Source organism: Alosa sapidissima, chromosome 11 (assembly GCF_018492685.1).
Source record: "Alosa sapidissima isolate fAloSap1 chromosome 11, fAloSap1.pri, whole genome shotgun sequence".
In the NCBI taxonomy this organism is placed as follows: domain Eukaryota; kingdom Metazoa; phylum Chordata; class Actinopteri; order Clupeiformes; family Clupeidae; genus Alosa; species Alosa sapidissima.
The window spans coordinates 37,590,842-37,616,550 of NC_055967.1; the positions used below are offsets into that span (position 1 = coordinate 37,590,842).

Here is a 25,709-nt window from a genome sequence, read left to right on the forward strand (position 1 = left end):
TTGTGGCAGAACTGTTAACTGCTCTATGCTTATGCCGTATGACAAGACTAGATCAATAGTATGGTTATCTCGGTGTGTGGGTGAATTAACATTTTGACGGAACCCAACATGTTCAATTAGGGATTGAAATGCAATTGTGAGACAATCATTCACATTATCCATATGAATATTGAAATCACCCAATATAAGTATTTTTTCAGTTTGGATGGTTAAAGTGGAAAGGAAATCAGAAAATTCTGTCAGAAAATGATAAAAAAATCAGAAAATGATGTATGTGCCTTTGCATAGTGCCTTTGGTAGTTCATAATGTCTAACCTGATAGTCTGAATTCGATTTCCCTGGGCCAGAGAAATGGCCCAACAAGTACAAGTTCACTGAACTGAACCTAAAGTACCTCTAAGCAGAACTGGTACTCGTCGTTCACCGAACTGAACCTAAAGTACCTCTAAGCAGAACTTGTACTCGTCGTGTGGTCTGGCCATGGGGGCAGGTCAGCACTGCCCACAGGCATTCTACTGTGTGTGTGTGTTTCAAAGGTCATCTTGGTTGAGGAGCCTACAGGTGCCTGTATGTATGTTCTCTTTGCTGCAAGATGAAGAGGTGGAGCTGGGAACTTTCCGGAGTTATTCACCCGTGAACTCTTCACCTCCCTTCCCTCTACATGTGGGAGCGGTCAAGCCGTTAGCCATCGGTGATTACCATTGCATATCTCGAGGCGGCCATGAGATGGGTCTCTGTGTCGGGCAGGAATTCATTAAAACTCCATAACTCCGCACTCCCTTTGAAGTCCGGTCCATGACGGGAGCCAGTCTGGGGCTCAGGCTCCGGTCAGTTCACCGCTCGCAGGGCGCCACGGAGGTCCGCCACGGAGGTCCGCCACGGAGGTCTGCCACGGGCAGCCATGTTGCATCATGCAGTCTTGTGAGTTGTTGAAATTTCACACCTGGCTGGTTTCAAGGAGGTCCTGGCCCTCAGGTATGAGGTGGTATGGGATGTGTGTGTGTGTGTGTGTGTGTGTGTGTGTGTGGTGGGGGCTTGAACTGAAATATCAGTCTGTCAGAGGAGCCGAAGAGGATGCGGTGAAAATTGGGCCCCGTCGTCGCTGCGAGAACGAATGGCTTTTCCATGCTCCCGCACCAGAGTCCCATTAGGTGAGAGTGAGGGGGAGGGGGGGGGGGGCGGTGGGTGGCGGCGACGGCCATCTTTTTTCTCCTCCACTCGGGCAGGCGGGTGGGCAGTCAGCACCGCTGATGAATGGCCTCACAAACAGAAGGGGGTCAGAAACGGACAGCACTGGGCTGAGGGAACACAAACACCAACACTCGCCCTCACAGCAGAGAGAGAGAGAATAGAATTCACAGAGACCAGCAGCCTTTCGTGCGCTATCGTTGTCCAACAGTCAGTAAAGTATTTGACCATGAACCTGGTTTTATCCTGTTTGACACACACGCATGCAGTCTGTGGAGGGTGTTAAGTGCCTGTGTTTCTGTGACCTCTCATAATTGCTGTGACAACAGGAGTCCATTGGGTGGCTGACACGTCGACCTTGGGACTTCGAAGAGAGACGTATTTCCATGCTGACATCAGAGAGAAGCAAGACAGCCAGGGCTTCAAATTGAAATCCTGTTTTGTAGGCTGCAGTGTTCTGTCCTTGGAAAGCAATATCATATCCCAGCTCACAAGTCCCACCACAAGACCCTTTGATGTCAAATTGACACTTTAGTGGATAGCACTTCATGGGTTTGCTATTGCCAGGCAACCACAAAAAGTGTGTGTGTGTGTGTGTGTGTGTGTGTGTGTGTGTGTGTGTGTGTGTATTTGTGAGTGACATTCAGTGCCAAGATCTGTGTGTGCATATTTCCATTTGTGAACATTTTGGAGAACATCTTTATTCTAGAATAATGGTAATGTATTAATATACAATCTCTATTTGTATATTTGTGATATACAAACATAGCTGACACAATACCATATTTCCCAAAAATAATTACAATATGCACTATGTCCATAGCATGCCACGTTAAACACACGCCTGTGTGGGAAACTCTACCTGTCCAAACACCTGTTTTGGTTTTTGTGTACACGCATATCTGTGACAATGGCGTCTGTGACTGTGTGTGTGTGTGTGTGTGTGTGTGCATTGTTGTGTGTGTTGGGGATGGGTGCATATTAACTCTAATAATGCTGTGTGCTGGTAGGTAGCTCTTTGGCTCGCCTCCAGGCTTCTGATTGAAATTAAACCCCAGAAAATTGGATTATTTTCTCCCAGGGGGGTGAAGGCAGCCGCTAGCCAGCTGATGAGCGCTCATCTACTCTTAAGTCTGGGAAGGTACCAACGACCGGGGAGGGTGGGGGGCAATTTGTTAACAATTACAGCTTGTTAGTGCCTTCTTCCCCTAACCAAGGGGGCTCTCTCATCTCCTACCCTACCTAGCATCCACTGTCTCGCTATTATCCCCGCTTGAAGGAAGGAGGTGTTATTTTCAGTGATCTCCTGGACGGTGATTTGTCTCCTGATTGCTCACATTTATTTCTGGAAACATCATTGTGTCGACACACGACTTCGGCATTCTTATCCACCGATGGCCCTACTGTGATAATTCCATGGAGTCAAGTAGTAGGGATGTCTTTAGGAGTCTTGTTATGGTCAGTAGTAGCTATGGCTTTTAGGAGTCTTGTTATAGTCAGTAGTAGGGATGGCTTTTAGGAGTCTTGTTATAGTCAGTACAGTAGTAGGGATGGCTTTTAGAGTCTTGGAGTCTTGTTATGGAGAGGGAATGTAGCAGAAGTTCAGCTCAGCTCATGTCTTGACTAAAGGGCCGAGTTGTTTGGACAAACACGGAGAATGACCTAGTTTAAGATGCACATGCTGCGGGTCTGGTGATGAGCTGATCGGGCGCTTCCTGTCTGGTGATGAGCTGATCGGGCGCTTCCTGTCTGGTGATGAGTGAGCTGATCGGGTGCTTCCTGTCTGGTGATGAGTGAGCTGATCGGGCGCTTCCTGTCTGGTGATGAGTGAGCTGATCGGACGCTTCCTGTCTGGTGATGAGCTGATCGGTTTCACAGCCCGGGCACTTCCTCTCTGGTCTCTGCACATCCTTCATCAGGCGCTGCCGATGTGAGATCACAGGGCGTTGTGTGCATGAAGCAGGTGTAGCCGCATGGAAATGGATTCAAATGAGATGCAGACGCCCTCCCAAAAGGGTCGTTCCAGCCATCGCATCTACTCAAGGTTTGTCCTTGAGAGTAAATCCCAAGTAAGTCTCAGGGAAAAGAATGCAATCGGTGGTGGCTGCTAAAGCAGACTGTTTGTGTTCAGCCCAGCAGACTGCATAACACTCAGACTCTCTGCTAATGATTTGCCTCTTCTGTATCAGCAACTAAAAACACCTTTGATGGTGCACAACACAGACATAAACACATTCTTGCACATATTTTGGATGCATATATAGATTGCACAGACATAGATTTTTGTGTGTGCATGGCCACACACACAGACACACACTTCAGCAAGCACACACACATTCACACACACGCAGGCACGCACACACACATACACACACACACACACAGACGGTCACCAGAGGAGCTCGTTGTGTAACGCTGACAGACCCCTAATTAGCCAGCCGGTCTTTTTTTTTTTTCTTTCCCGTGTCACAGGCACCACCCACTCTCCAGGCCACTCCCCCTGACCACTCCCCCTGACCACTCCCCCTGGCCACTCCCCCTTCCCCAAGACAGGCTGCTGCAGCCCTCTCATGACTATTCATGCCCCGCCATCCAGAGAGGGGGAGTGTCACCGCAAGTGGGAGTCAACAACAACAGCGCGTGAAGCGTGTACGGGTCTGATAGTGCGCGTATGACAGAGAGAGAGGGAGAAAGAGAGGAAGAGAGAGAGAGGGAGGGAGAGAGAGAAAAACGAAAAGGCTGAGAGAGCGGATGAGAGAAAGAAGGGGGAGTGAGAGACCGACACTGACAGAGCTGCTGCTACCGCTGCTGCCACAAGCACTCTGAGAGAGGAAGAGAGGAAGAGAAAGCGTGGCTGCCTCCGTTCACAACCCAGCTGGTGCTGCACACCTCTGCACACACACACGCGCTTGTGTGTTTGTGTATGTGTTTTTTCTTGTGTGTGTTTGCGCGCGCTGCGTGGCTGCACGCACATGTTTCTGAAATAGACACCTGGCCACGGATTGACTGATGAGAAACGGCACACTGGTCTGGCGGGTGAGCCCCGGTCTGTTCCACTGCGGGCGAGAGAGGACCGGGCACCTGGCGGCTCCCGCGTGACCTGGCGTGACGCGACGGCTAGGATGGGCTGCAATTTGTGCACTTTGCAGAAGAGAGAGGAACACTACAAGCTGCTCTACGAGATTGCCCAGGTAAGCGCAGCGCTCGGAAGGAGAAGGACGAGGACGCACTGCCCAGTGACATCTGCTCACCACACTGACCTGCCGCACAGTGACAGCTGAAGAAGGAGGGAGATAGAGATGGAGAGACAGTGGGAGAGAGAGAGAGAGAGAATGGATAGAGAGAGACAGAGAGAGAGAGAGAGTGGATAGAGAGAGGCAGAAAGAGAGGAGTGCTGGAGAAATGAAGACAGTTATTGTTGTGGACTTGTAAAGACGATTTGGTTTCCATTTTTCCAGTCTGATTTGCCTTACAGAGTATAATGAGCACAACCAGTGTAGAGGGGAACAAGAGAAGGAGTGAGAGAGAGTGATAGAGAGAGTGAGAACAAGAGTGATAGAGTGAGAAGAAACCAAGTGAGACAGAAAGGGAGAGGGAAGCGTTGGGTAAGGGAAAGTGTCTCATGGAGACAAACTATGAGAGTGTGTGAAAGGCAGAGGACTGATGTGAGAGTATAAGGATGTGAGAGTATGTCTCCTTAAGGATGTGAGAGTATGTCTCCTTAAGGATGTGAGAGTATAAGGATGTGAGAGTATGTCTCCTTAAGGATGTGAGAGTATAAGGGTGTGAGAGTATGTCTCCTTAAGGATGTGAGAGTACGTCTCCTTAAGGATGTGAGAGTATGTCTCCTTAAGGATGTGAGAGTATAAGGATGTGAGAGTATGTCTCCTTAAGGATGTGAGAGTATGTCTCCTTAAGGATGTGAGAGTATGTCTGTGAGCGTACTCCCTAGGCTGAAAAAGAGGACACATTTCTCTCTTCCTGTTATTCTCTCTCTCCCTCTCTTCCTTGTTCTTCTTTTCCTTCCGTCTCCCTCTTTCTCTCACATACGTACCTGGGACGAGTGGACTCGGATGACAGTTTGGGGTTAAAGCTGCTTTGATTGTCTTTGGTGAAGAGCTGCAGCTTAAGCTCAGTGTTTCTGTGTCACATAGTTGATCTGATGTTCTTATGCTGATGCTGGAATCAAAGAGGAACATTTCATCGTGATGTTTAGTTGCCTAAACGCTGCATTAAAACACAATTGTGTACATTTACTGAATTGGATTTGGAATTTGGGAAGTTTGAGTGTGTCATCAGGGCTGCATGTTTGCTCACAGTTCAGTGGTTGATTGGATTTGTTTCATGATGGATTTTGTAGTAGAAAGTGGTTTTATGTCAGCACTGTAGCGGTAATAACAGATTAGCCCTCTAGACTACTGACACAAACCAGATTAGCAGTCTAGACTACTGACACAAACCAGATTATCACGCTAGACTACTGACACAACATCCAACGGCAGAGATTTCGGAGGCATTGAGCCATGTCTCTGCCCTGTCTGGCCATTGTGCCCACGTTGGTGGTCTTAGACGGAGCTTACCCTAATGCCCCCCTGCTCACCCTAATGCCCCCCTGCGTGTCCCGGGGTCGCTGCTCCCTCTGCTCCACTCTCGCGTCCAGGGTGGGCTCCGGGTCTGGGTGTCCCAGACGGAAGCGCGTGGCGTGACGCAAGCTCGGCCGGTTCCCGAGCGCGCGGTTCTGCCTGTGCGGCCGTCTCTGACGCCTGCACCAGCCTCATTAGCCGCCTTATAAAATGACCCCTGCGGCACTAATCGGATGTGACATGTCTTCCTCTGCCGGGAGAGGGGGGTGAGGGCGTGGGCGTGGGGGGGGTGTTGGTGGTGGGATGGGAAGAGTTTAAGGCTAATTAACTGAGGAGAAGGAGGGGGAGAAATATCCGGAAAGTCATTCTGGGGTTCCTGGCTCAGTCCAACACAGTTGTCCCACGGCTCTCCCATCGCCCATGTGCTCATGTTGTGTAAAAAGAAACGGAAAGCTGTAATGTGCTTCTTGGCTTCTTGCTTAGTTTGGCATTGAATAGGTTCATGATTGAAGATTGATCATCAAAAGCTTCTGCGCCGTGCTGCCACTTACAGCTGGCTTGTCTCAAAGCTTGGAGTACAAAGGGGTGATATGCATGCTCTCTCTCTCTCTCTCACTCTCACTCTCTGCTCTCTCTCTCTCTCTCTGCTCTCACTCTCTCTCTCACTCTCTCTCTCTCTCTCTCTCCGCTTCCTTGTCCTGCGCTGTAGATAAATTTGCAGCCGCTCACAGTTGTTGCCTGGAGCTGGAGCTGAGCGGCTCGCAGAGACCCTGGGAGAGGATGGGAGCGTGGGGTGGTGCTGGTGGGGTGGTGCTGGTGGGGTGGTGCTGGTGCTGGTGGGGGTGGTGGAGGGTCGGTCGTACGAACAAACGTTTCAGATAAGGGGTGTCTTTTTGTTCCATCTGTGCAAAAGACTCTTTTGGGCAGCCTCGCTGCTCTAGCACCATCAGCGGAGGCAATGATGGACAGAAGAGTGAGAGAGGGGGGGAGTGAAGGAGAGAGAAAGAGAAAGAGAAAGAGAGGGGGGGGGCAATGTGTGACATTTTGCATTCTTCTGAATGTGGTTGTCTGACTGCACCAGTTTGGAACAAGAGCATCCCAATGTTTTCCCTACCAATATAATCCTGATTCCTTCACTTTCCCTACAATATAATCCTGATTCCTTCACTTTCCCTACAATATAATCCTGATTCCTTCACTTTCCCTACCAATATAATCCTGATTCCTTCACTTTCCCTACCAATATAATCCTGATTCCTTGTCACTTTCTTTTGTCTCCATCTCTGATTCTTCCCTTGTTAAACACACAGGGTTTCACCCTTACTGCAGGCTATGTACATGTCCAGGGTTCCTTTACTGCAGGCTATGTACATGTCCAGGGTTCCTTTACTGTAGGCTATGTACATGTCCTGTGTGCAAATGTGTCAAGGGGCAGCCTTCTGTCGTTTGGTCATAAAGAGGCTCTGAGAGAAACTAGTCACGGTGGTCAGTCTTTGCCTCTCTCCCTCTATCTTTCTCTCTATCCCTCTATCTTTCTCTCTATCCCTCTCTCCCTCTATCTTTCTCTCTATCCCTCTCTCTCCTTTCTCCCGGCCCGGGCAGCTTTGACACTGCTTCGGTCTGCCTGCTCCCAGGAGTGGCGTAAGATTTATGAGTGTGGCTCCAACACTGCTGCAGGTGTTTGGCTGTGGAAATGGCCAGACCTTCCACCTTCCAAATATGCTCTTTTTTATGGCACACTGTATTAATGCACTTTGAGTAGAGGGAAAACAAAAGCTTTTGTGTGCCAGTATTTGAACTGAAAGCACATGTTCCATAGGACTTGTTTAGTGTCTGAAACAGCGTTTACTGTAAGAACTCTTGTGTAAGGTGGGACTGGAGCCCTTCTATAATATTCACAACAAATATCAACATTTTACATACAACAATGAACAATCAACATTCTATGATTAGTTGTCACATAACACTAGTGTCCATCCATCTTAAAGTAACAAAAACTTTGCTGACTTGTTAAACACAGAATCATATGCAACCTCAGCAACCCTCTTTGAAGCAAACTTTCCACCAGTCCATTCATTCACAGTATGACATGCATAGTTCTCCACAGTGCTTAACTTCCCTGGTTTTGTCTAAAGGACAAATGTGTTGGAGAAACTGTGTGGCTGAGTAGACAAAAATGTTTGCCTGGAATGAGCTGTCACTACTTTCAAAGCGCAAGTTTGTTTATGCATGAATGAAGTGAAGACAGAAGTAACTGTTGCAGAGAAATAGATGGGATCTCCCTACAGAATGAAAGCCATTGTAATGCACCAGCATCAGGCGTCAACAGTAATGGCCCTCCCTGTGGTACCGTGGGAGTCGGAGTTAGAGTCGTTTTTTCTCCGAGCTTGTCATGCTCCCCTCCCCAGCGGAGTGTCACCGCGGCGTCCTGGTGGATGTTGGATGCGGCGAGGTGTGACGAGGTGTGACTCTTTTTGGGCTAATTAGCGGGAGCACAGATGCGGCTGTGTGCGGTGGGCTCTGTGCTGGCAGGGGCTATGGGAGAGAGAGCTCTTGTTTAGTTTTGGTTTTTTGGTCTCCCTCCTTGTTGGAGCTCCTCGTGGATGTAAGCGTGCTCCAACCCTGGGAGGTCTCTTTTGTGCTTGATAGATTTTTGGCCGCCAGGGAGACGGAGTGGGACCAGCCATGACCAACAAACACGTCCAAAAACGGGATTTAACAAGCCAGCTGGTGGCAGTCCTCCGCAGGTCCGTTGTCACCGTGCAAACAGCATCCTACAGCTTAGCGCAGCAGTGGAACCAATCTAGCATGCCAGAGTATGACAAGTTCCAGTCAGCTGTCTTTGACTCTGCGGTCACTCTTCTCACTCCTAATCGCTGCCTAATGGCCCTCCCTAACGCTCGCCGCACTCCTGGATTCTGGAGAGTTCCACGGGTCCCGGAGCTGTGGCGTTGATGCGGCGGCAGTCAGACAGTGAGTGATGGGCGGGGGCGAGAGGAGAGTGGACCTGGCTGCTGGGCTCTGCTGGGCGAGGGCCTGGACGCACGTGCTCAGGAGCAGCTCAGTTTAATGAGGCAGAACAGGCCTGATCATCGCTGATAAAGAAGTAGCCGAGAAGATTTACGAGCAGCATACGTGCCTCTGAGCTCTTATGGGCCGCTCTTTAAAGGAGATGGCAGATTACAGTCCCAGTGCAGTGAGAGTCATACACTATGCTGCACAAGCCTTATTACATTGGGACTGTACTGTGCAGTACAGTACGCAACAGTGCAACTGTGCCAATCAGCACAGATACTCAGTACTTTTATGCCATGAATCTAAAGCCCAGTGACATTGTGTCTTTAATTCAAAGTATGTTACTGTCATTCACTGAAGAGTATTTAATTGTAAAATGGGTTTGGGGATTTGAAGTATGGTGAAGCATAGTGAAGTATGGGGAAGCATAGTGAAGTATGGGGAAGCATAGTGAAGTATGGTGAAGCATAGTGAAGTATGGGGAAGCATAGTGAAGTATGGGGAAGCATAGTGAAGTATGGGGAAGCATAGTGAAGTATGGTGAAGCATAGTGAAGTATGGTGAACTATGGGGACGTATGGTGAAGTATGGTGACGTATGGTGAAGTATGGTGAACTATGGTGACGTATGGTGAAGTATGGTGAACTATGGTGAAGTATGGTGAACTATGGTGAAGTATGGGGACGTATGGTGAACTATGGGGAAGTATGGTGACGTATGGGGAAGTATGGTGCTATTTTTCTGTATTGCTCGTACAGTACATGGTGCACAGCAAGCTCTCCCTCCTCCTCGTGGCCTGATGCACAAACGCTTCTGCACCAATCCTGCTGAGTTGACTGTGGAGGAGGAAGTAACATCACTCATAAGCGCTGGGGCCGGGAGTCACTGCATCCTACAATTCCCATGAGTCCGAGTTGTGCTGTGTGGATAGAGCCTTATAGGGAGCTGGCTGCTGTCCAGAGCAGTGCTGTAGTTCCCTATGGTTCACCAGGGAAATCACTCCCGCTGCTGAAGAGTCAGCAGTCTCATCTAGTGGTTGGGAGGATATATTTGGGCTGCTATTAATGCTGCCAAATGTAGTCAGGCTTTTACATTTGAAACATATACATGTCAAACGACCATAACTGTGTGTTGTGATTACATTATTTTCACATAGCAAAGATTATGGGGCACCCGTGCTGTGCATTTTTTTCTTCTGTTTTGTGTGTGTGTGTGTGTGTGTGTGTGTGTGTGTGTGTGTGTGTGTGCTGTGTGTGTGTGCGCTGTGTGTGTGTGTGTGTGCATTCAGGTATATGTGAGCTGCATGTATGGACTGGTTTATATTGGTGTGTGCATGTGTGTGTGTTTAGATGTACACATATACATTTGCAGTCAGTGTGTTTTGGTGTGTTTTGAGTGTTTGTGATATTTTTGGCCATCAGGCCTCTGGCAGCCAACGTCTCCCCCACCAGATTGTCCCCATCTCCTGGACCCGTGGCCACAAATGCCCCCATCCATCTTGTTGTCCCATTACATTTCTCTGAATGATGGTCCTCAACCATTAAAATTGATAGAGAGAACAAAGCAAGGAGGGGGGGTGGGGGGGGGAGGAGAAATGTGCGGCTTGACTGATCTGGTGTCCGCCTGAGGTGATTATCCTGAAATATAATCTACTCCAGAGGCATTTCCCCAAAATGAAGAGACGGCGCGTTCGAGGCGTTGTGCAGGACCCATATTTCTGAGCCTTGGCCATTATGACAACCCCGCTCAGAAAGGATCCTGTGCTCCATCCTCTCACTTTTAATCAAGCTCCGGATCAGTCAGTGGCCATGGTGGACCCTCAGTGGATACCTCCTGGTCCTCGCTGACGTCCACGCGAGGCGTGTGTTTCCGATCTCACGCGAGATCCGAAAGCGCTGAGTCTGTGTTTTTTTTCTAACGCCTGCGATATTTACTAGACCTCCCCAACCTTTTCTGCATCAAAACACCCATCACGCAGCTGCGTTCAAGACACTGCGCAGGATGTTACATCAAGTGGCTCGCGTTCTACTCATGACCACGTCTGAATTGCAAAATTCCGAAATGGGGACTTTGTGACATATTTATGTGTCTCATCTTGAGAAACAAAATGAGGGGAGGTCACATTTTCGGAGCAGTAAATGGTTTGTCAGCCTCGCTTCGCTAGATTGTGGCGTCATCTATATATCCAACAGGGGCTAATAAATGCGCAGATATGAAGTCGATGGGTTTTATCAGCAAGTCCACTAAATCTCCTTGAGGAAGCCTGCAGAGGATTTAAGAGGGAGTTGATGAATTGACCTTTTCCTGCGTGCCTGTTCCTTATCCCAATAAGAGCGAGGTTGACCTTTTCAGCCGTGTATCAAATCCCCGCCACTGCGCGCTCTGACCCGCCACACGCTGCCTCTTCAAAATGAGTTTTATCACCATCACACGGCCACCTCTCTCCACCCACACACGGGGCCACACACACACACACACACACACACACACTGCTCCTGTTTACAGCCCCTCCTTCCACACACACACACACACACACACACACGGGGCCACACACACACTGCTCCTGTTTACAGCCCCTCCTTCCACACACACACACACACGGGGCCACACACACACTGCTCCTTATTACAGCCCCTCCTTCCATACACACACACACACACACACACACACAGCTCCTGTTTACAGCCCCTCCTTCCACACACACACACATGCGTATACACATACATACAGGCACACACACACATACACATGCGTATACACATACATGCACACACACATATACACACACACATACATGCACACACACATACACACACGCGCACACACATGAACACACGTAGGTGCACACACGCACACTGCCACGCATGTATTAGAAGCAGTCTCCAGGGATACACATACTTTGCTGGGTTCCAACTTTAAACGTCTTTAAATAGGTCACGCTTGCATTACGCATCCCCTCTCCCATCCCCTCTCGTCAGGGCTGTGCTGGTGACATGGGCTTTGAAGTGTGTTTTTTACACTCAGTGACGTAATGTGATCAGGTTTGTTTCTTTTTCTCTATTGATTTTCCTAAATCTCAGGCACATGACTTGGTCACGTCAGCCCAAGGGCAGATGCGCCACACGCATAGCCTGTCAGAGGGTTTAGACAGATCGCTTGCGTTTGTGTTGCCGGTGTTGGTCAGGGGTGAGGTAAGTCCAGTCTGCATCACTGTGTGAGTAAAACAAAACAATAACCCGTGGTCATTACTTTTACTCTGACTCTCCCGTGGTCATTACTTTTACTCTGACTCTCTCGTGGTCATGCCCCGCTGACTCTTACTCACTCTTTAAGATCAGCGTCTGTCAGCATGAGTCACCCACACAGCGAGTAAAACCGAATTGACGGACGGAAATTCCGCACAGATTTCTCCATAACCCCCCCTCCTCATTAATTCCAGCGAGCCTGTAGATCACTCGCAGGGCGACTTTATGGGCTTTATCGATATGAATATTGGACAATGGCAAGGCACACACGCGCATTCCGCCTCCTGCAATCTGCCTGCTCCTATACGGCCGAGTGTCTTCAATGACAAAGAGTGAAATATTAATGCCTGGTCTCCTCCCGCCACAAAGAAAAGACACATTATTAAATTTGGTTTGCCAGTGCGAGATAGCCGCGTTTTCACACAAATGAAATTTTATGCATTTCAAAGCAGCCTCCCCCTCCTTCCCTACAACACCACCACCTCACCCCCCACCCCCCACCCCCTCCACCTTCTCTGTTTTTTTTACGAGACGGCATAAATCCAGCAGGAGAATGTTTCCGCTGTAATGAAATGCGAGCCTCAGCCCGGTGTGCGGGTGATAGCGGACCCCCCAACCACTTGGCATTGGGTCTGTCAGCGCCGACTAAAACAATGCGGCCACCGCGAAATGAAAACACGGGAGGAACGTCAGGGCCGTCTGTGGCGGGTTGGGCCTCTCGCCGTGCCTGATTAGCTCCGTTTAAGGAGACAGAAGGAATGCTCATTAATTCCGTAGCCATGGCGAGGAGGGTGACATTTATGTGCCCTAATTAAAACGGCACCACACTCCTTATTTTTTCCCACTTTTTGTCCACCACTCACCAGACTGGCTCCCATTAATCCCGTGCCAGACTACTGCAGAGGCAGATTGCTGTTTATGTGGCCTGGGTGGGAGGTGATGGGGACCTCAGGCTGTCGATAGAGTGTGTGACCTCTTTATTGTAATAGGTCAATAGTGTGTGGCCCTGTTGGCTTAGTCACAGCTGTGCATGTCCAGTGTTTGTTTAACGCACTGCATGGTGCACTTTCAGCCAATTCTCCAAGAACTTCAGAAGAACTGTTTCTTAACTAGCGAGCTCCTGATGGATGAGCTGGTCTTTACTAGCGTGCTCTGGTCTTTACAAGTATGCTCCTGCTGGATGAGCTGGTCTTTACTAGCATGCTCCTGCTGGATGAGCTGGTCTTTACTAGCGTGCTCCTGCTGGATGCTCTGGTCTTTACTAGCGTGCTCCTGCTGGACGAGCTGGTCTTAACTATCGTGCTCTGGTCTTAACTAGCGTGCTCTGGTCTTTACTAGCGTGCGCTGGTCTTCACTAGCGTGCTCTGGTCTTAACTAGCGTGCTCTGGTCTTTACTAGCGTGCGCTGGTCTTCACTAGCGTGCGCTGATCTTAACTAGCGTGCTCTGGTCTTAACTAGCGTGCTCTGGTCTTCACTAGCGTGCGCTGCTCTTAACTAGCGTGCTCTGGTCTTAACTAGCGTGCTCTGGTCTTCACTAGCGTGCGCTGATCTTAACTAGCGTGCTCTGGTCTTTACTACCGTGCTCCTGCTGGATGAGCTAGTCTTTACTAGCATGCTCTGGTCTTGCGTGCTCTGGTCTTTACTAGCGTGCTTTTGCTGGATGAGCTGGTCTTTTGTATCCTGCTACAGCGTGTTGTTTTCCTGACTTGAGGGAAAACAAATGGAATGCCTGGGACCAGACCTCCTCTTATCGGGTCTGAGAGGATACTAGGGCCAGACCTTCTCTTATCGGGCTTGAGAGGAGCTTGGACCAGACCTTCTCTTATCGGGTCTGAGGGAATGTGCTGGATGTGTGTGTGTGTGTGTGTGTGCCTGAGACGAGCTGGGAGGCCGTAGCTGCCGTTTCCTCCAGGAGAGAATCTCCAGCCAGGATCAGCGCTGACATTCGGAAAAAATGAGGCGAGTGTCAGAATGAGACGCTCATGTGATCAGTTCAGTGATAGGGCTTGGCCAGAAACCACAGGTCCATACATACTGTACATACACACATGTATTCACACACATCTAGATATACACACACACACACACTCACTCACACTCACACACACATATGCTCACATACACACACACACACACACACATGAAGATCTCCAGAGGTGACAGTGGTGCTCCAAGGCTGAAGCAGCTGAAGAATAGGTGTAGATAGGAGTCTGTGTGTGTGTGTGTGTGTGTGCAGCTGTGTGTGTGTGTGTGTGTGTGTGCAGCTGTGTATGTGTGTGTGTGTGTGTGTGTGTGTGTGTGCGCAGCTGTGTGTGTGTGTGTGTGCAGCTGTGTGTGCGATGCTAGTTGGGATTGGGTGTCTGATGTCTGCCAGAGCCTGGAGATCAGCTGGCGGCCAGCAACGAGTGTCAGTCTACAGGTCAGTGAGCTCCCCCTGCACCTCCTCTGATAAGGGGAGCGACTGACAAGTGGTGATGGGAACCGCTGATGCCTGCCCCCCCTCCCCCCACACACACACACACACGCACACACACACACTGCCTCGGCCGCGCCAGAGAGGAGCCGATAAGGAGCACAACAAAGCATCCTCGGCCCAGCAGCAAAGTCATTTGCATTTGCATGCTCCTCTAAAAATAGGAGTCTGGACGCCGGAGAGCATTAGAGGCATTACGACCTACAGAACAGTGGACAACACACAAAGCTCACATGGTCACGTGCGGAGAGTGTTGTGGGTGCAGTTGAGTGTGAGTGGTGCTGCTTTTGGGGTGTAGATGAGTGTGAGTCGTGCTGCTTTTGTCATGCTGACACACCGACACACTTCCATAGGCCGGGTGCTCTCCTACCCTCAATGAGCCGAGCTCTGAAAGCCTTAAGGATCAGCAAGCCATTGTCCGTTGAAATCAATTCCTCCTCCATTGAGGAGGAGCACAGGTCGAACTGGCTCTTTTGTAACAGGCAATTAAAGCCAATATGGCAAAATCCATTCACAGCGGGCCGTATTATTTGGAAAGTGTTGCGGTTGAGCTTATTTAATTACAAAGTTTTAATGAAACTCAGTACATGAATAATGTGTTGTAATTTTATGTCCAATGTGCTGTAGAACAGGAATGTCAATTATTCATTTTAAAGCTTGTTTTACCCAAAGGCACAATCACAAATGCAATTCATTTTGATAAATAATGTCCCTCGCAAAATATGCATTTGGAGCATTTTAATGATACTGATATAAAATTGAAGGCAGATATAAGATTCAGGGAAGAAAAAAATAACAAGCAGAATATGAGCTTGTGAACATCAGGACTCAAATAGCACTAGAACCATCTACTTAGCAAAGCTAGGTCATTCACAAAAGGGCTCAAATAGCACTAGAACCATCTACTTAGCAAAGCTAGTCATTCACAAAAGGGCTCAAATAGCACTAGAACCATCTACTTAGCAAAGCTAGTCATTCACAAAAGGGCTCAAATAGCACTAGAACCATCTACTTAGCAAAGCTAGTCATTCACAAAAGGGCTCAAATAGCACTAGAACCATCTACTTAGCAAAGCTAGTCATTCACAAAAGGGCTCAAAATGAGACTCTTAATTGAAGTGTGCCAGTTAATAAGACTAAAGGGATCCTATCAGCAAGGACCCTTGTCTCTCGGGGTAACCGCTGAATCCTTCTCTATGGTCACTTCACCTTTTTTATGCTTTTTGATTGGCCACAATAGATGACTGACTGCCCCTCACATGGGACATGCAACCCCATCAGAAGCAGCTGAGCCTTTTCATGTGGAGCTAAGCCCTAGCGGAATGGCATGAACGAGATGTTGACCGGGTCGATCGTGGCCGGCACCACAGCATGGCGGCTTGATCTGGCCGCCGTGACTCGACCCGTCTCATTCCCATCCGTCCATGTGGTGGCAGAGTGTCGGTCAGGAAGTATCTAACAGGAAGGCCATACGTGTCGTGGGCTCATCATTATACGGTAGCCATGTCGTCACCGAGCACGTCCGTTCCTCTCTGATGCCCACGGCTGCCCCTCACACCAGGAGACAGGAGAGGGGAGAGGGGTGAGGGGCAGTTGGGGTAGTGTCTGTGATGTACTCCGCTAAAGCCCCCCTGCAGCACTTACTCAGAGAAGTCACTCTGGGATGAGTACAGAACAGCTTCCCCTGTCTCACGCTGTGAAAAGATTTCTCCCCCACGACACTCATTAACACTTTTAAAACAGTGTGAGTGTTTTTGTTGCTCCAGATCTCTGAGGACTGTATGAAACGGTTCTGTCCAAGACATGGTGCAAATTTGATCTAAATAAATAAATAAAAAAAGGGGGAAGCAACAAGAGGGAACATCTCTTTTGTCTGGATCGTTTCCCCTCAAGTCTGTAGCGATGGGAGGTACGGGAGCAGTTTCACCTGAGGGGTTTGAGGCGATGGGTTTGAAAGCAGCGTTTAGCTCGTAGGCAGCTGTGAGACCGCCAGAGGAACCATGCACACTAATCAATAGCAGCATCATAGTTTTTTGAGGGAAAGAGAGGGAGAGAGAGATACCTAAGGGATGGGTTTTTTGTGTCAGAGAGAGGAGGAAAGAGAGATGCCTAAGGGATGGGGTTTTTGTGTCAGACGGAGGCTTGGTCTAAGTCTTATTCCTCTCCAGGGCAGACGTTCATCAGTTCTGACATTCCCCCACAAACACAAGATGAATCTGTCTACAGTATACAGACCAGCACTTCACAACAAATAGATTTCTTATCAGTGTATGTGTGTGTGAGTGTGTGCATATGTGTGTGTATGTGTGAGTGAGTGTGTGTGTGTATCTGTGAGTGAGTGTGTGTGTATGTGTGAGTGAGTGTGTGCATATGTGTGTGTGAGTGTGTGCACATGTGTGTGTATGTGTTTGTGCACATGTGCGCCATGCCCCTGGGGAAGGTGTTTATTTCTGCCCCCAGAAAGAAATACCCAAGATGCCCTGGGAATGGTGCAGGCATATGAAAGCAGAGTTGATTTCTCACCCACAGAGAGCCGGCATGTTCACTGCTCTGAGTCTTGTAACCGGGACAGACTGCTGTGGAAATGGATGCGCTTTGATGCTCTAATATGCTATTTTACTATGTGCCATCATTTCACTAAATGTTGCAACATTAAATCACACTGGCAGTTTTAAAACTTTGAATATGGTCATTTATGATATAGCATTTATAATTCATGCAGTTGTCACCCACCTGGCACAGACCAGAGCTTAGCCCTGCCTTCTGCATTTGATGCTCACCATAGAGTCTCCTCAGAGCCCTCACACTGAATTACTAAGATGCAATATACACATAAATTCATGACTGGACTTGGTTATGGTAAGCCAGTTAAATCAGCGTTGGAGAGTGGTTTATCTCTGTCCGACAGTCCAGATCTGAATTATTAAATGGTCTCACTACATGCTGTTCTGCATGAGTTGGCTAACGGGTGCCGCACCAACACATGTTTGTTCGGATGCAATTGGAACCAAAGGCCAGAAGACTCTTGGACGGAGCGTCCTCGGCCGGAAAAGGGACAGACTTGACCTGTGACCGCCTGCTCGTGCCAATGATCCCATCGGTCCGGCTCACGCTTGGCATGCTGCGGCTCGGAGTGAGTGGCCAGATGGACAAGATGGCTGAACAAAGAGGCGCAGCTATAACGACGACACAGCAACTGTTCTGGACCATGAAATTGCAGTAATATACATGCAGACATGTTTTAAAGAACATGGACTTGAACTTAAATGTCAACAACAAATGATTGATTAATACAGTAGGATCATATTGAATGAATGAATGAGATTATTGCTGTGGCGTTTGTCGTGGCGTTGCTGTGGCGTTTGTTGTGGCGTTGCTGTGGTGTTTGTCGTGGTGTTTGTCGTGGCGTTGCTGTGGTGTTTGTCGTGGTGTTTGTCGTGGCGTTGCTGTGGTGTTTGTCGTGGCGTTGCTGTGGTGTTTGTCGTGGCGTTTGTCGTGGCGTTGCTGTGGTGTTTGTCGTGGTGTTTGTCGTGGCGTTGCTGTGGTGTTTGTCGTGGCGTTGCTGTGGCGTTTGTCGTGCGCGTTCCCTCCGTAGGGTTCTCTGGTGGCGTTGCTGTGGCGTTGTCGTGGCGTTTGTCGTGCGCGTTCCCTCCGTAGGGTTCTCTGGTGGCGTTGCTGTGGCGTTGTCGTGGCGTTTGTCGTGCGCGTTCCCTCCGTAGGGTTCTCTGGTGGCGTTGCTGTGGCGTTGTCGTGGCGTTTGTCGTGCGCGTTCCCTCCGTAGGGTTCTCTGGTGATGCTGGGGCAGACGTCTCCTGCTCCCCAGTGCCAACTGCAGCGTGCCACATGGGCCCGGCCCACGCCGTCTGCCCACGCTGTCTGCCCACAGTGTACTTTAAACACAGCTTTTCTTTGCGTCGGGTATTTCTGCTGGGTCTCTAATTATCTCTGCTACTGGGCTCCCATCCCGGCCTTCCGTCGCAGAGAATCGTTATCGGAGAATTGTAGCCGAGCAGACGCTTCTGTTCCTCACCAATTGCGCTCATCTAATTATGAAACGCTGGGTGGATTTGGCACGGATGCCCACCTATCCCCAACCAACCCCCCCATGCCACCCCCCCATGCCACCCCCTCTGCTTTCCAATCACGGAAGCCATTTGGTCCCGTTCTGGTGTTACATTGGCTCCACATGAGATGGCCACGCTTGCCAGGCGCTGCTGCTCTAAATGGATCTAATCACTCTCCTCGAGAGCAAGAGGAGTTCAGGCACGGGTGAGCTCCGGCTCCGGCTCCCATTGGACGAGACCTCTGGAGCTCTGATGCCGTGGAGCTCGCCGCAGCGCGCGTGGCCACCCGGTCAGTCTGGAAGATGGTGCGCGCAGCACTGGGGGTGCAGGGATGAACTGAGGCTCGCTTGCCCGCTCCCAGGCGCCACCTGACTGGCGTGTGGGCAACAGTGGCAGCCCGTCCTCACGCTTGGCGGGAGCCATCCTCCAATTAAGCACCTGCTCGTGGGGCACTGAGCGGAGACAGCCGTGGCACAGCAGGCCCCTCCCCCAACCTCATCTCGTCCACCTCACAGCCCTGCCCCTGTAGCTGCCCCCACCTCCTAGCCCTGCCCCTGTGGCTGCCCGCTGCCCCCACCTCCAGCTCGCACTGTGAAAGCAGATGTCCACCTCGTCTGGTCCACCTCCCTGTCCATCTCACTGTCCAGAAGTCACCTCTGGCATCACTGATTTGGCACCACAGGTCACTCCACTGTCCTCTCCTTGCCCCTCTCCCTCTGCCCAATCAGGAGGTACTTGTACACATATTCATGGAAGCAGCTTGATGCTATCACAGTAATAGTGTCATTTTTAATTGTTGATTAGGGGCTGATGTGGCTGTAATGATGCTGGCGGGTGGAGGTGCAGGCCACTTCCATTAGTCAATTAGGCAGCACATTTGAGCGGGAATTAAAAGGGGGGGGTTCTTGATTGTGGCTGCGGTCTCGCCCGGCTCTTGGCGGAATGAGAATAAATGAGCGGAGACCCTCGCGTGGAACAATCCGTCATTACACCCATTAACGCCAGGGAGCGCCGCCAGCCGAAGAGGCCGTGCCAGAGTGCCCCAGCAGCCCTCCCCATGGAGCTCCATCCAGTGCAGGAGCGGGAGCGCGGGGGTTCAATACACGAGTCTGACTGGCGAGCGTGACGCTAGACTCACTTCCGCAGGGTCACGCACCTGCCATGCGGCTTAAATAATTGAATTCCCAGTCTTAATGTACTGTTTGCGGAGAGACGCTCCACAGCGTTTGGCCTGCTTAATCCCAGGAACAAGACAGGCACAATCAATATTCCTCTAGGCCTGTTTGTGTATGCATGGGCCTGGGTATGTACAGGGAGCCACCTTACTTCATTAACGCTTGCTTTGGCGGTTTGGGGGGGGGGCAGGGGGTTAGGCAATCGTTTGTTTCCTCTACAAGCTCTCTCATCGACTGTTCTGCGTGGCGGACATGTTTGAGAGGCATTTCATTATGTAGAAATTGGCATGCTCCATGGAAAGAGTGACATCTACTTTCAATAATTCATTGTGCCGTTGATGTCATTAAGGAGCGCCCAACGAGCGTCTCCTGTCTGAAAGTGAAATCAAATCCATCAGTAAATGACGGAGGAGTTGAGGCAGTACAAATACATACTCAGCCTGCAAGTGAGTACCTCTGTGGGCAAGTCTTCATTACCCCCACTGGGGGCACAGGATTTGTTTAATAGATGTTTCCTTTCAACTAAATAATATAAATGGCTAAATAATCTCTGGATGATCTTTGCAGAGTTTACCTGTTCCTTCTTAAAAACTTGTAGCAAATAACTTCAAAGTTGTCGATACGAGACCTCATTACTTCAGAGTAAAACAAAGATCTCATACGTCAGTGAATGACATGAAAGGTTTACTTTGGAGCAAACTATTTATTCATCTGCTCCATAAAAATGTGGGTGGAGGTGTGTTCCATGCTGTTTGATTTGGGCTGGAGGAGAGGTTTGTCCTGCACTCAGGACTGTGTGAGAACAGCAGACGAGAGCTTGGAGAGATTGCCAAAGACTTACTGTAGCGTTTGCTCACTTGATATAGTGCAATATTGAGGTGAATAATAGACGTCCTTCCTCCCTCCTCGGCAGACGTTTGTGTTGTTTTTTAAACACACCATCCCTCCATTTCCCTTCCTCTTTCTTGTTATCACTTTTATGATCCTTAACGTTTGCCTTACATGTATCAACAATCGGACCGCTCTCAGCTAACGTAGTGCCGGAGACGACGCCTTGCGCAATATGATTTATTCTCCCCATTAAACGTCCTTCCTTTAGTGGCCACAAAACCCTTAGACGCTATCTGTATTCAAAACATATTCCCATATCACCAGCGCCAGTTATTAAAATGTTTTGTCAGGGCCAACTATCAGTCAGCTTCATCTCCTATCAAAGCTATGAATGCGTCTCGTGTTGGCGTATTATGAGAGAGTGATGATGAGAACTTATCTCTGGCGAGATGACAGAGGTTGCCTGCATATGTAATGCAGAGGAGATGCCCGGGGTGGTTTTATTGTAGGATAGCTTTATTTGTTTGTGCTGTGTAATCATGAGCAGTTAGCCACAGCAGGGAGTGGTCTCGTCCACGAGTCACATCCCATTTCCTGTTGCCCGGGACTGTTTACTTACTCGGAAAGTGTGCGAGGGGAAGTGGTGCGGAGAAGAAGAGACTGATGCCACCTTTCTTACTCCACAGTCTCACATTGGCCACCGAGATATTTACCTTAAAGATTGCCCATCGTTATCACCAGCTTTTCATGTGCATTATCAGGACATGCTTTGGTTTTATGGCAGGTTATTTATCAGACGTCCCAGACTTATGTTGAGTTTGTATTGTCTGGCGACTATCTCCCTGACTCTCAATAATGAGCCCAACCCAGCGTTAGAGGCTCATTAGATGTAGAGAGTTGGATGTTTTTGTACATAGTAGTAAAACCTGGTGGAACCTTCAAGCCTAGGGAGCGCAGAGATACCCAGCTGCTGCATATGTTGGCTTTGTCACTCTCCAAAGACATGGGGAGGGGAGGGTGCGCTCACACTCACTTAGATCCTCTGGGCTCACACTTGCTACTCTCTCTAGTGCCCAACCTCTAATTCCACCATTTGACATGAGAAACGCTCCTGTCGTCAGTGGGTTGGTGACTTGACACTTAATCACAAGAGAGTCATTTTGCTGTCAGACACTTCAGCCCCCTCCCCTCACACACCCACCTAATGGCTGCTCCCAAGTCTTGTATTAGAGTCTTCAAATGAACTCTAGTCAATGTGAATGTGTTATTGGAGGCTGCCCTACATCTGGTGTATTGTTTTGTGTGTTGAGGGTGTCATGGGTGATCCACTATCATTGAGACCACTGGACCATCACAGATTTTTATTTTTTGACCAATTTTTAATGGTGATCAATATTTTTACATTTATGAATCACCTTATTACAGAGAGGTTTCACCCTAGCTGCAGTATTACAGAGAGGTTCCATAGCTGTAGCTGATTGGTTCTTAGAGATAATGAAGATGTGCTGGGCTTTTGTCTACCTGTGTTTTGTCTGTCTGTCCAAACTTCCTCTCTCTCTTTCTCTAACTCTTTCTCTCTTTTTCTCTCTCTCTCTCTTTCTCTCACTCTCTGTCCATCTTCCCCTTCATGCTGCTGTCCAATTTGATATTTCCTTCCTTAGGGCCAGGGGGTCCATCAATCTACCAACCTCTTGACTCTCCACACCTCCCCAGACTCCTAATTACGGCCTAACGGGCAGATCAGTGGGCAGCAGCAGGCCTCTTGCTTTTACCCTTTACCCTCCCCGTACAGTACGTGTTTCAGGCCTCCTGCTTACCCTTTACCCTCCCCGTACGTGTTTCATCTGAAGCTTGTGTGCCACCCTTTACCCTCCCCGTACGTGTTTCATCTGAAGCTTGTGTGCCACCCTCTGATGGGGTCCCTGCCATAATGAAGGGCTACCCCGTGGTGTGACAGCCCAGCAGTGCGTGAGGCGGCGCCACCAAGTCTTTGTTGTGGGCAGGCGCGTGTCTGTGATTATGTAAATAGTGCTTATCCCATGCTAATTGCTTTCGGAGCAGTGCACTCTGGGTGTCAGGGAAGTGAGAATTAATGTGTGGGGCACAATCTTGGCTTTTAAATCTGCTCTCTCTCTCTCTCCCCCCTGCTTACGAAAGGATGCAGTCAGACTGCAGGAAGCAACATGAGGTCTCTGGGTAAAGAAATGTCTTTTTCAGGGACTAGGAAGTAACAACTTGCCAGAGTACTGTAGATGTCCTTATTTTTTGTAATGAAAGCCAACGCTGGTGATGAACCTTGATAAATTGAAAAATGTTGTGATCTGTGTGATATCACTTCCAACCGTGCATGACGTCTGCTTTGGTTTAGTTGTTCAAGCTCAGCTTTTGATGTTGACGCAACTTACACAAAAAAATGCATCTGCATTATAAGTGATGATTTTTTTTAAGGATGAGGCTATTTGCACCCCTGGTACAATTAGCAGTGTATGCTATTCGTACCCTTGTGCAATTAGAAGTGAATGTTATTTGTACCCGGCGCCCACAGCAATGTGTTCTATTAATACCCCGTCTGGTACAAATATCAGTGTATGCTATTCGTAACCCGGTGCATTTACCCTGGCATATTGATTACACAATGTAAATAAAAAATAACAAAAAACGAGCAACGTGTTTTTGTTGTTACGTCACAGGGTGTGAATAGCTCAGCTGTGTGGCCTATGTTGTTCGTACCAGGGGTGCAAATAGACACTCTGAATAAGGTATGCTGTTTGCATCACTGTATAATTAGAAGTGAATGCTATTCGTACCCTGGTGTATATAGTACTGTATGTGTGCTATATACACCCTGCTGCGTGAACTGTGTGAATTGTTGCAATCAAAACTTCCGTTTGAGAACTGATTTCTTCTTCAAATTGTGCGTCTTCTCTGCAGAGACGTTGGTACACATGCACACTTACATTTCTATATATCTCTGCCAAAACGCTTTACATAGGAATCAAACCCCGGTCTCCCACGTATTAAACCATGACGCTAACCACTGAGCTATCTACTTCCACACTCAGATGAGAGTTTGCAGGCGAACATATAGTTCATAGGCCTGAGCGTCATTATCACAAAATTTCTGTTAACTAACAAACTGATGGTTGTACATTCACTGAACAAAGATTATGAAAATAAAACACAACTTTTCCAACTGAAACTTAATTTGAACAGACATTAGTACCAAAACCTTTCAGAATTCTTCACTTTCTGCTGATGAAAAAACAATGTGTCCGCCATGTTTTTTGTGCATGCGAGCAACGTGCGTGCAATGCGAGCTGTTGTTACGTCACAGGGTGTGAATAGCTCAGCTGTGTGGCCAAGGCTATTTGTACCAGGGGTGCAAATAGACACTAGCTTTTTAAATCTAATTTACCATGCTATCAAGTGGAGTAAGTAAACCATGCCAGAGAATGTTTGATATGAAATAGATACTCATATTTTTTCAAAGGATGAAAAGCTTCCAGAAGTAGACATTTCAAATAATTGGCTGAGAGTGAAGAAAAAGCTTGGTTGTTAGTTTGTGATGTCTCTCAAGGGACTTTAATTACTTACTTAGGCCCAGCCTCCAATTCCAGTCTCAGTAAAGCCTATATTTATCCGAGATTTAGCTCTTAAGACGCAAACGTCCGCTGCGCTCCATGAACAACTGCCTCTGCTCACGTTGTCCCCTCCCTGTCTCATTAATTACCTTTAGCAGACCAAATCAAAGCCAACTTCTCCTCAAGTACTATCAGTTTACAATCCCAAATCTGATCGCTCAGAGCATTTTTACAGCTCATATCAGATTTCCACAGGTGGTAGGCTGCAAGTCCCCAGCAAACTATTCCTTTCTTCTCTTTAAATATACTCAGAGTTTCTAACAGAAATGGGTTGAAAGGGCCTTTATTTTGACATGCCTGTTAAGCATATGGGCATCCACATTTCCCATTCTTTTGGAAAACCATTCATTTGATGAATCTACCATTTGGCTCTTCCCCCATTGTCATTATTTTTTAAAGAGAGAATTGAATCATTATATTGCCATTATAATGGAATTGTAATTTCACTGAGTATCATTTCTCCCCATTTTAATAAAAAAATCTTTACAAATATTCCATGTGAATGAGGTACAGATATTACATTTAGAGATCATTTTAGCTACAGTATATGACTGTCATGTCAAAATCTTTCCACTCACTAATTCCACTCACTAATTTGTTACCATTTTGCGGAGAGGGACCTAAAAGTGCTGTTGAAATACTCTCACCTGATCATGTCGTCCCTGTCCCAGGGGCTGTGTGCTGTTGGTTCCTCTAAGACCCTCTCTCTGTACGTTTGAAGTTTGTGTCTCAGCATCCTGCTGTAATGAGTCTATGAGCTCTGAACATGGAGCCACTGAAATGGGCCAGAGCCCCAGGGATCAGCACCACTCTTAAGCCCATATTAATCAGCTAGGTACGCTATATTAATCAGCTAGGTGCGCTATATTAATCAGATAGCTACGCTATATTAATCAACTAGGTGCGCTATATTAATCAGCTAGGTAGCCTACGCTATATTAATCAGCTAGGTATGCTATATTAATCAACTAGGTAGCCTACGCTATATTAATCAGCTAGGTAGCCTATGCTATGTTAATCAGCTAGGTACGCTATATTAACCAGCTAGGTGCGCTATATTAATCAGCTAGCTATGCTATATCAGCTAGGTGCGCTATATTAATCAGCTAGGTATGCTATATTAATCAGATAGGTAGCCTACGCTATATTAATCAGCTAGGTACGCTATATTAATCAGCTAGCTATATTAATCAGCTAGGTGTGCTATATTAATCAGCTAGCTATATTAATCAGCTAGGTGCATTATATTAATCAGCTAGGTATGCTATATTAATCAGATAGGTAGCCTACGCTATATTAATCAGCTAGTTGCGCTATATTAATCAGCTAGGTATGCTATATTAATCAGCTAGCTATATTAATCAGCTAGGTATGCTATATTAATCAGCTAGTTGCGCTATATTAATCAGCTAGGTATGCTATATTAATCAGATAGGTAGCCTACGCTATATTAACCAGCTAGGTACGCTATATTAATCAGCTAGGTACCCTATAT

General features: G+C 48.2%; 1 protein-coding gene across 2 annotated transcripts in view; it reads left to right on the top strand.

The window, feature by feature from the left end:
• The first annotated feature begins 3,822 nt into the window (after positions 1-3,822).
• LOC121724530 (PDZ domain-containing RING finger protein 4-like) overlaps positions 3,823-25,709 on the top strand; it is a 50,795-nt gene continuing 28,908 nt past the window's right edge. For both annotated transcript variants that reach the window (XM_042111161.1, XM_042111162.1), the window contains exon 1: positions 3,823-4,379. In XM_042111161.1, coding sequence (XP_041967095.1) covers positions 4,311-4,379 — 69 coding nt within the window. In that variant the 5' untranslated portion in view covers positions 3,823-4,310. The remainder of the gene's footprint in view (positions 4,380-25,709) is intronic.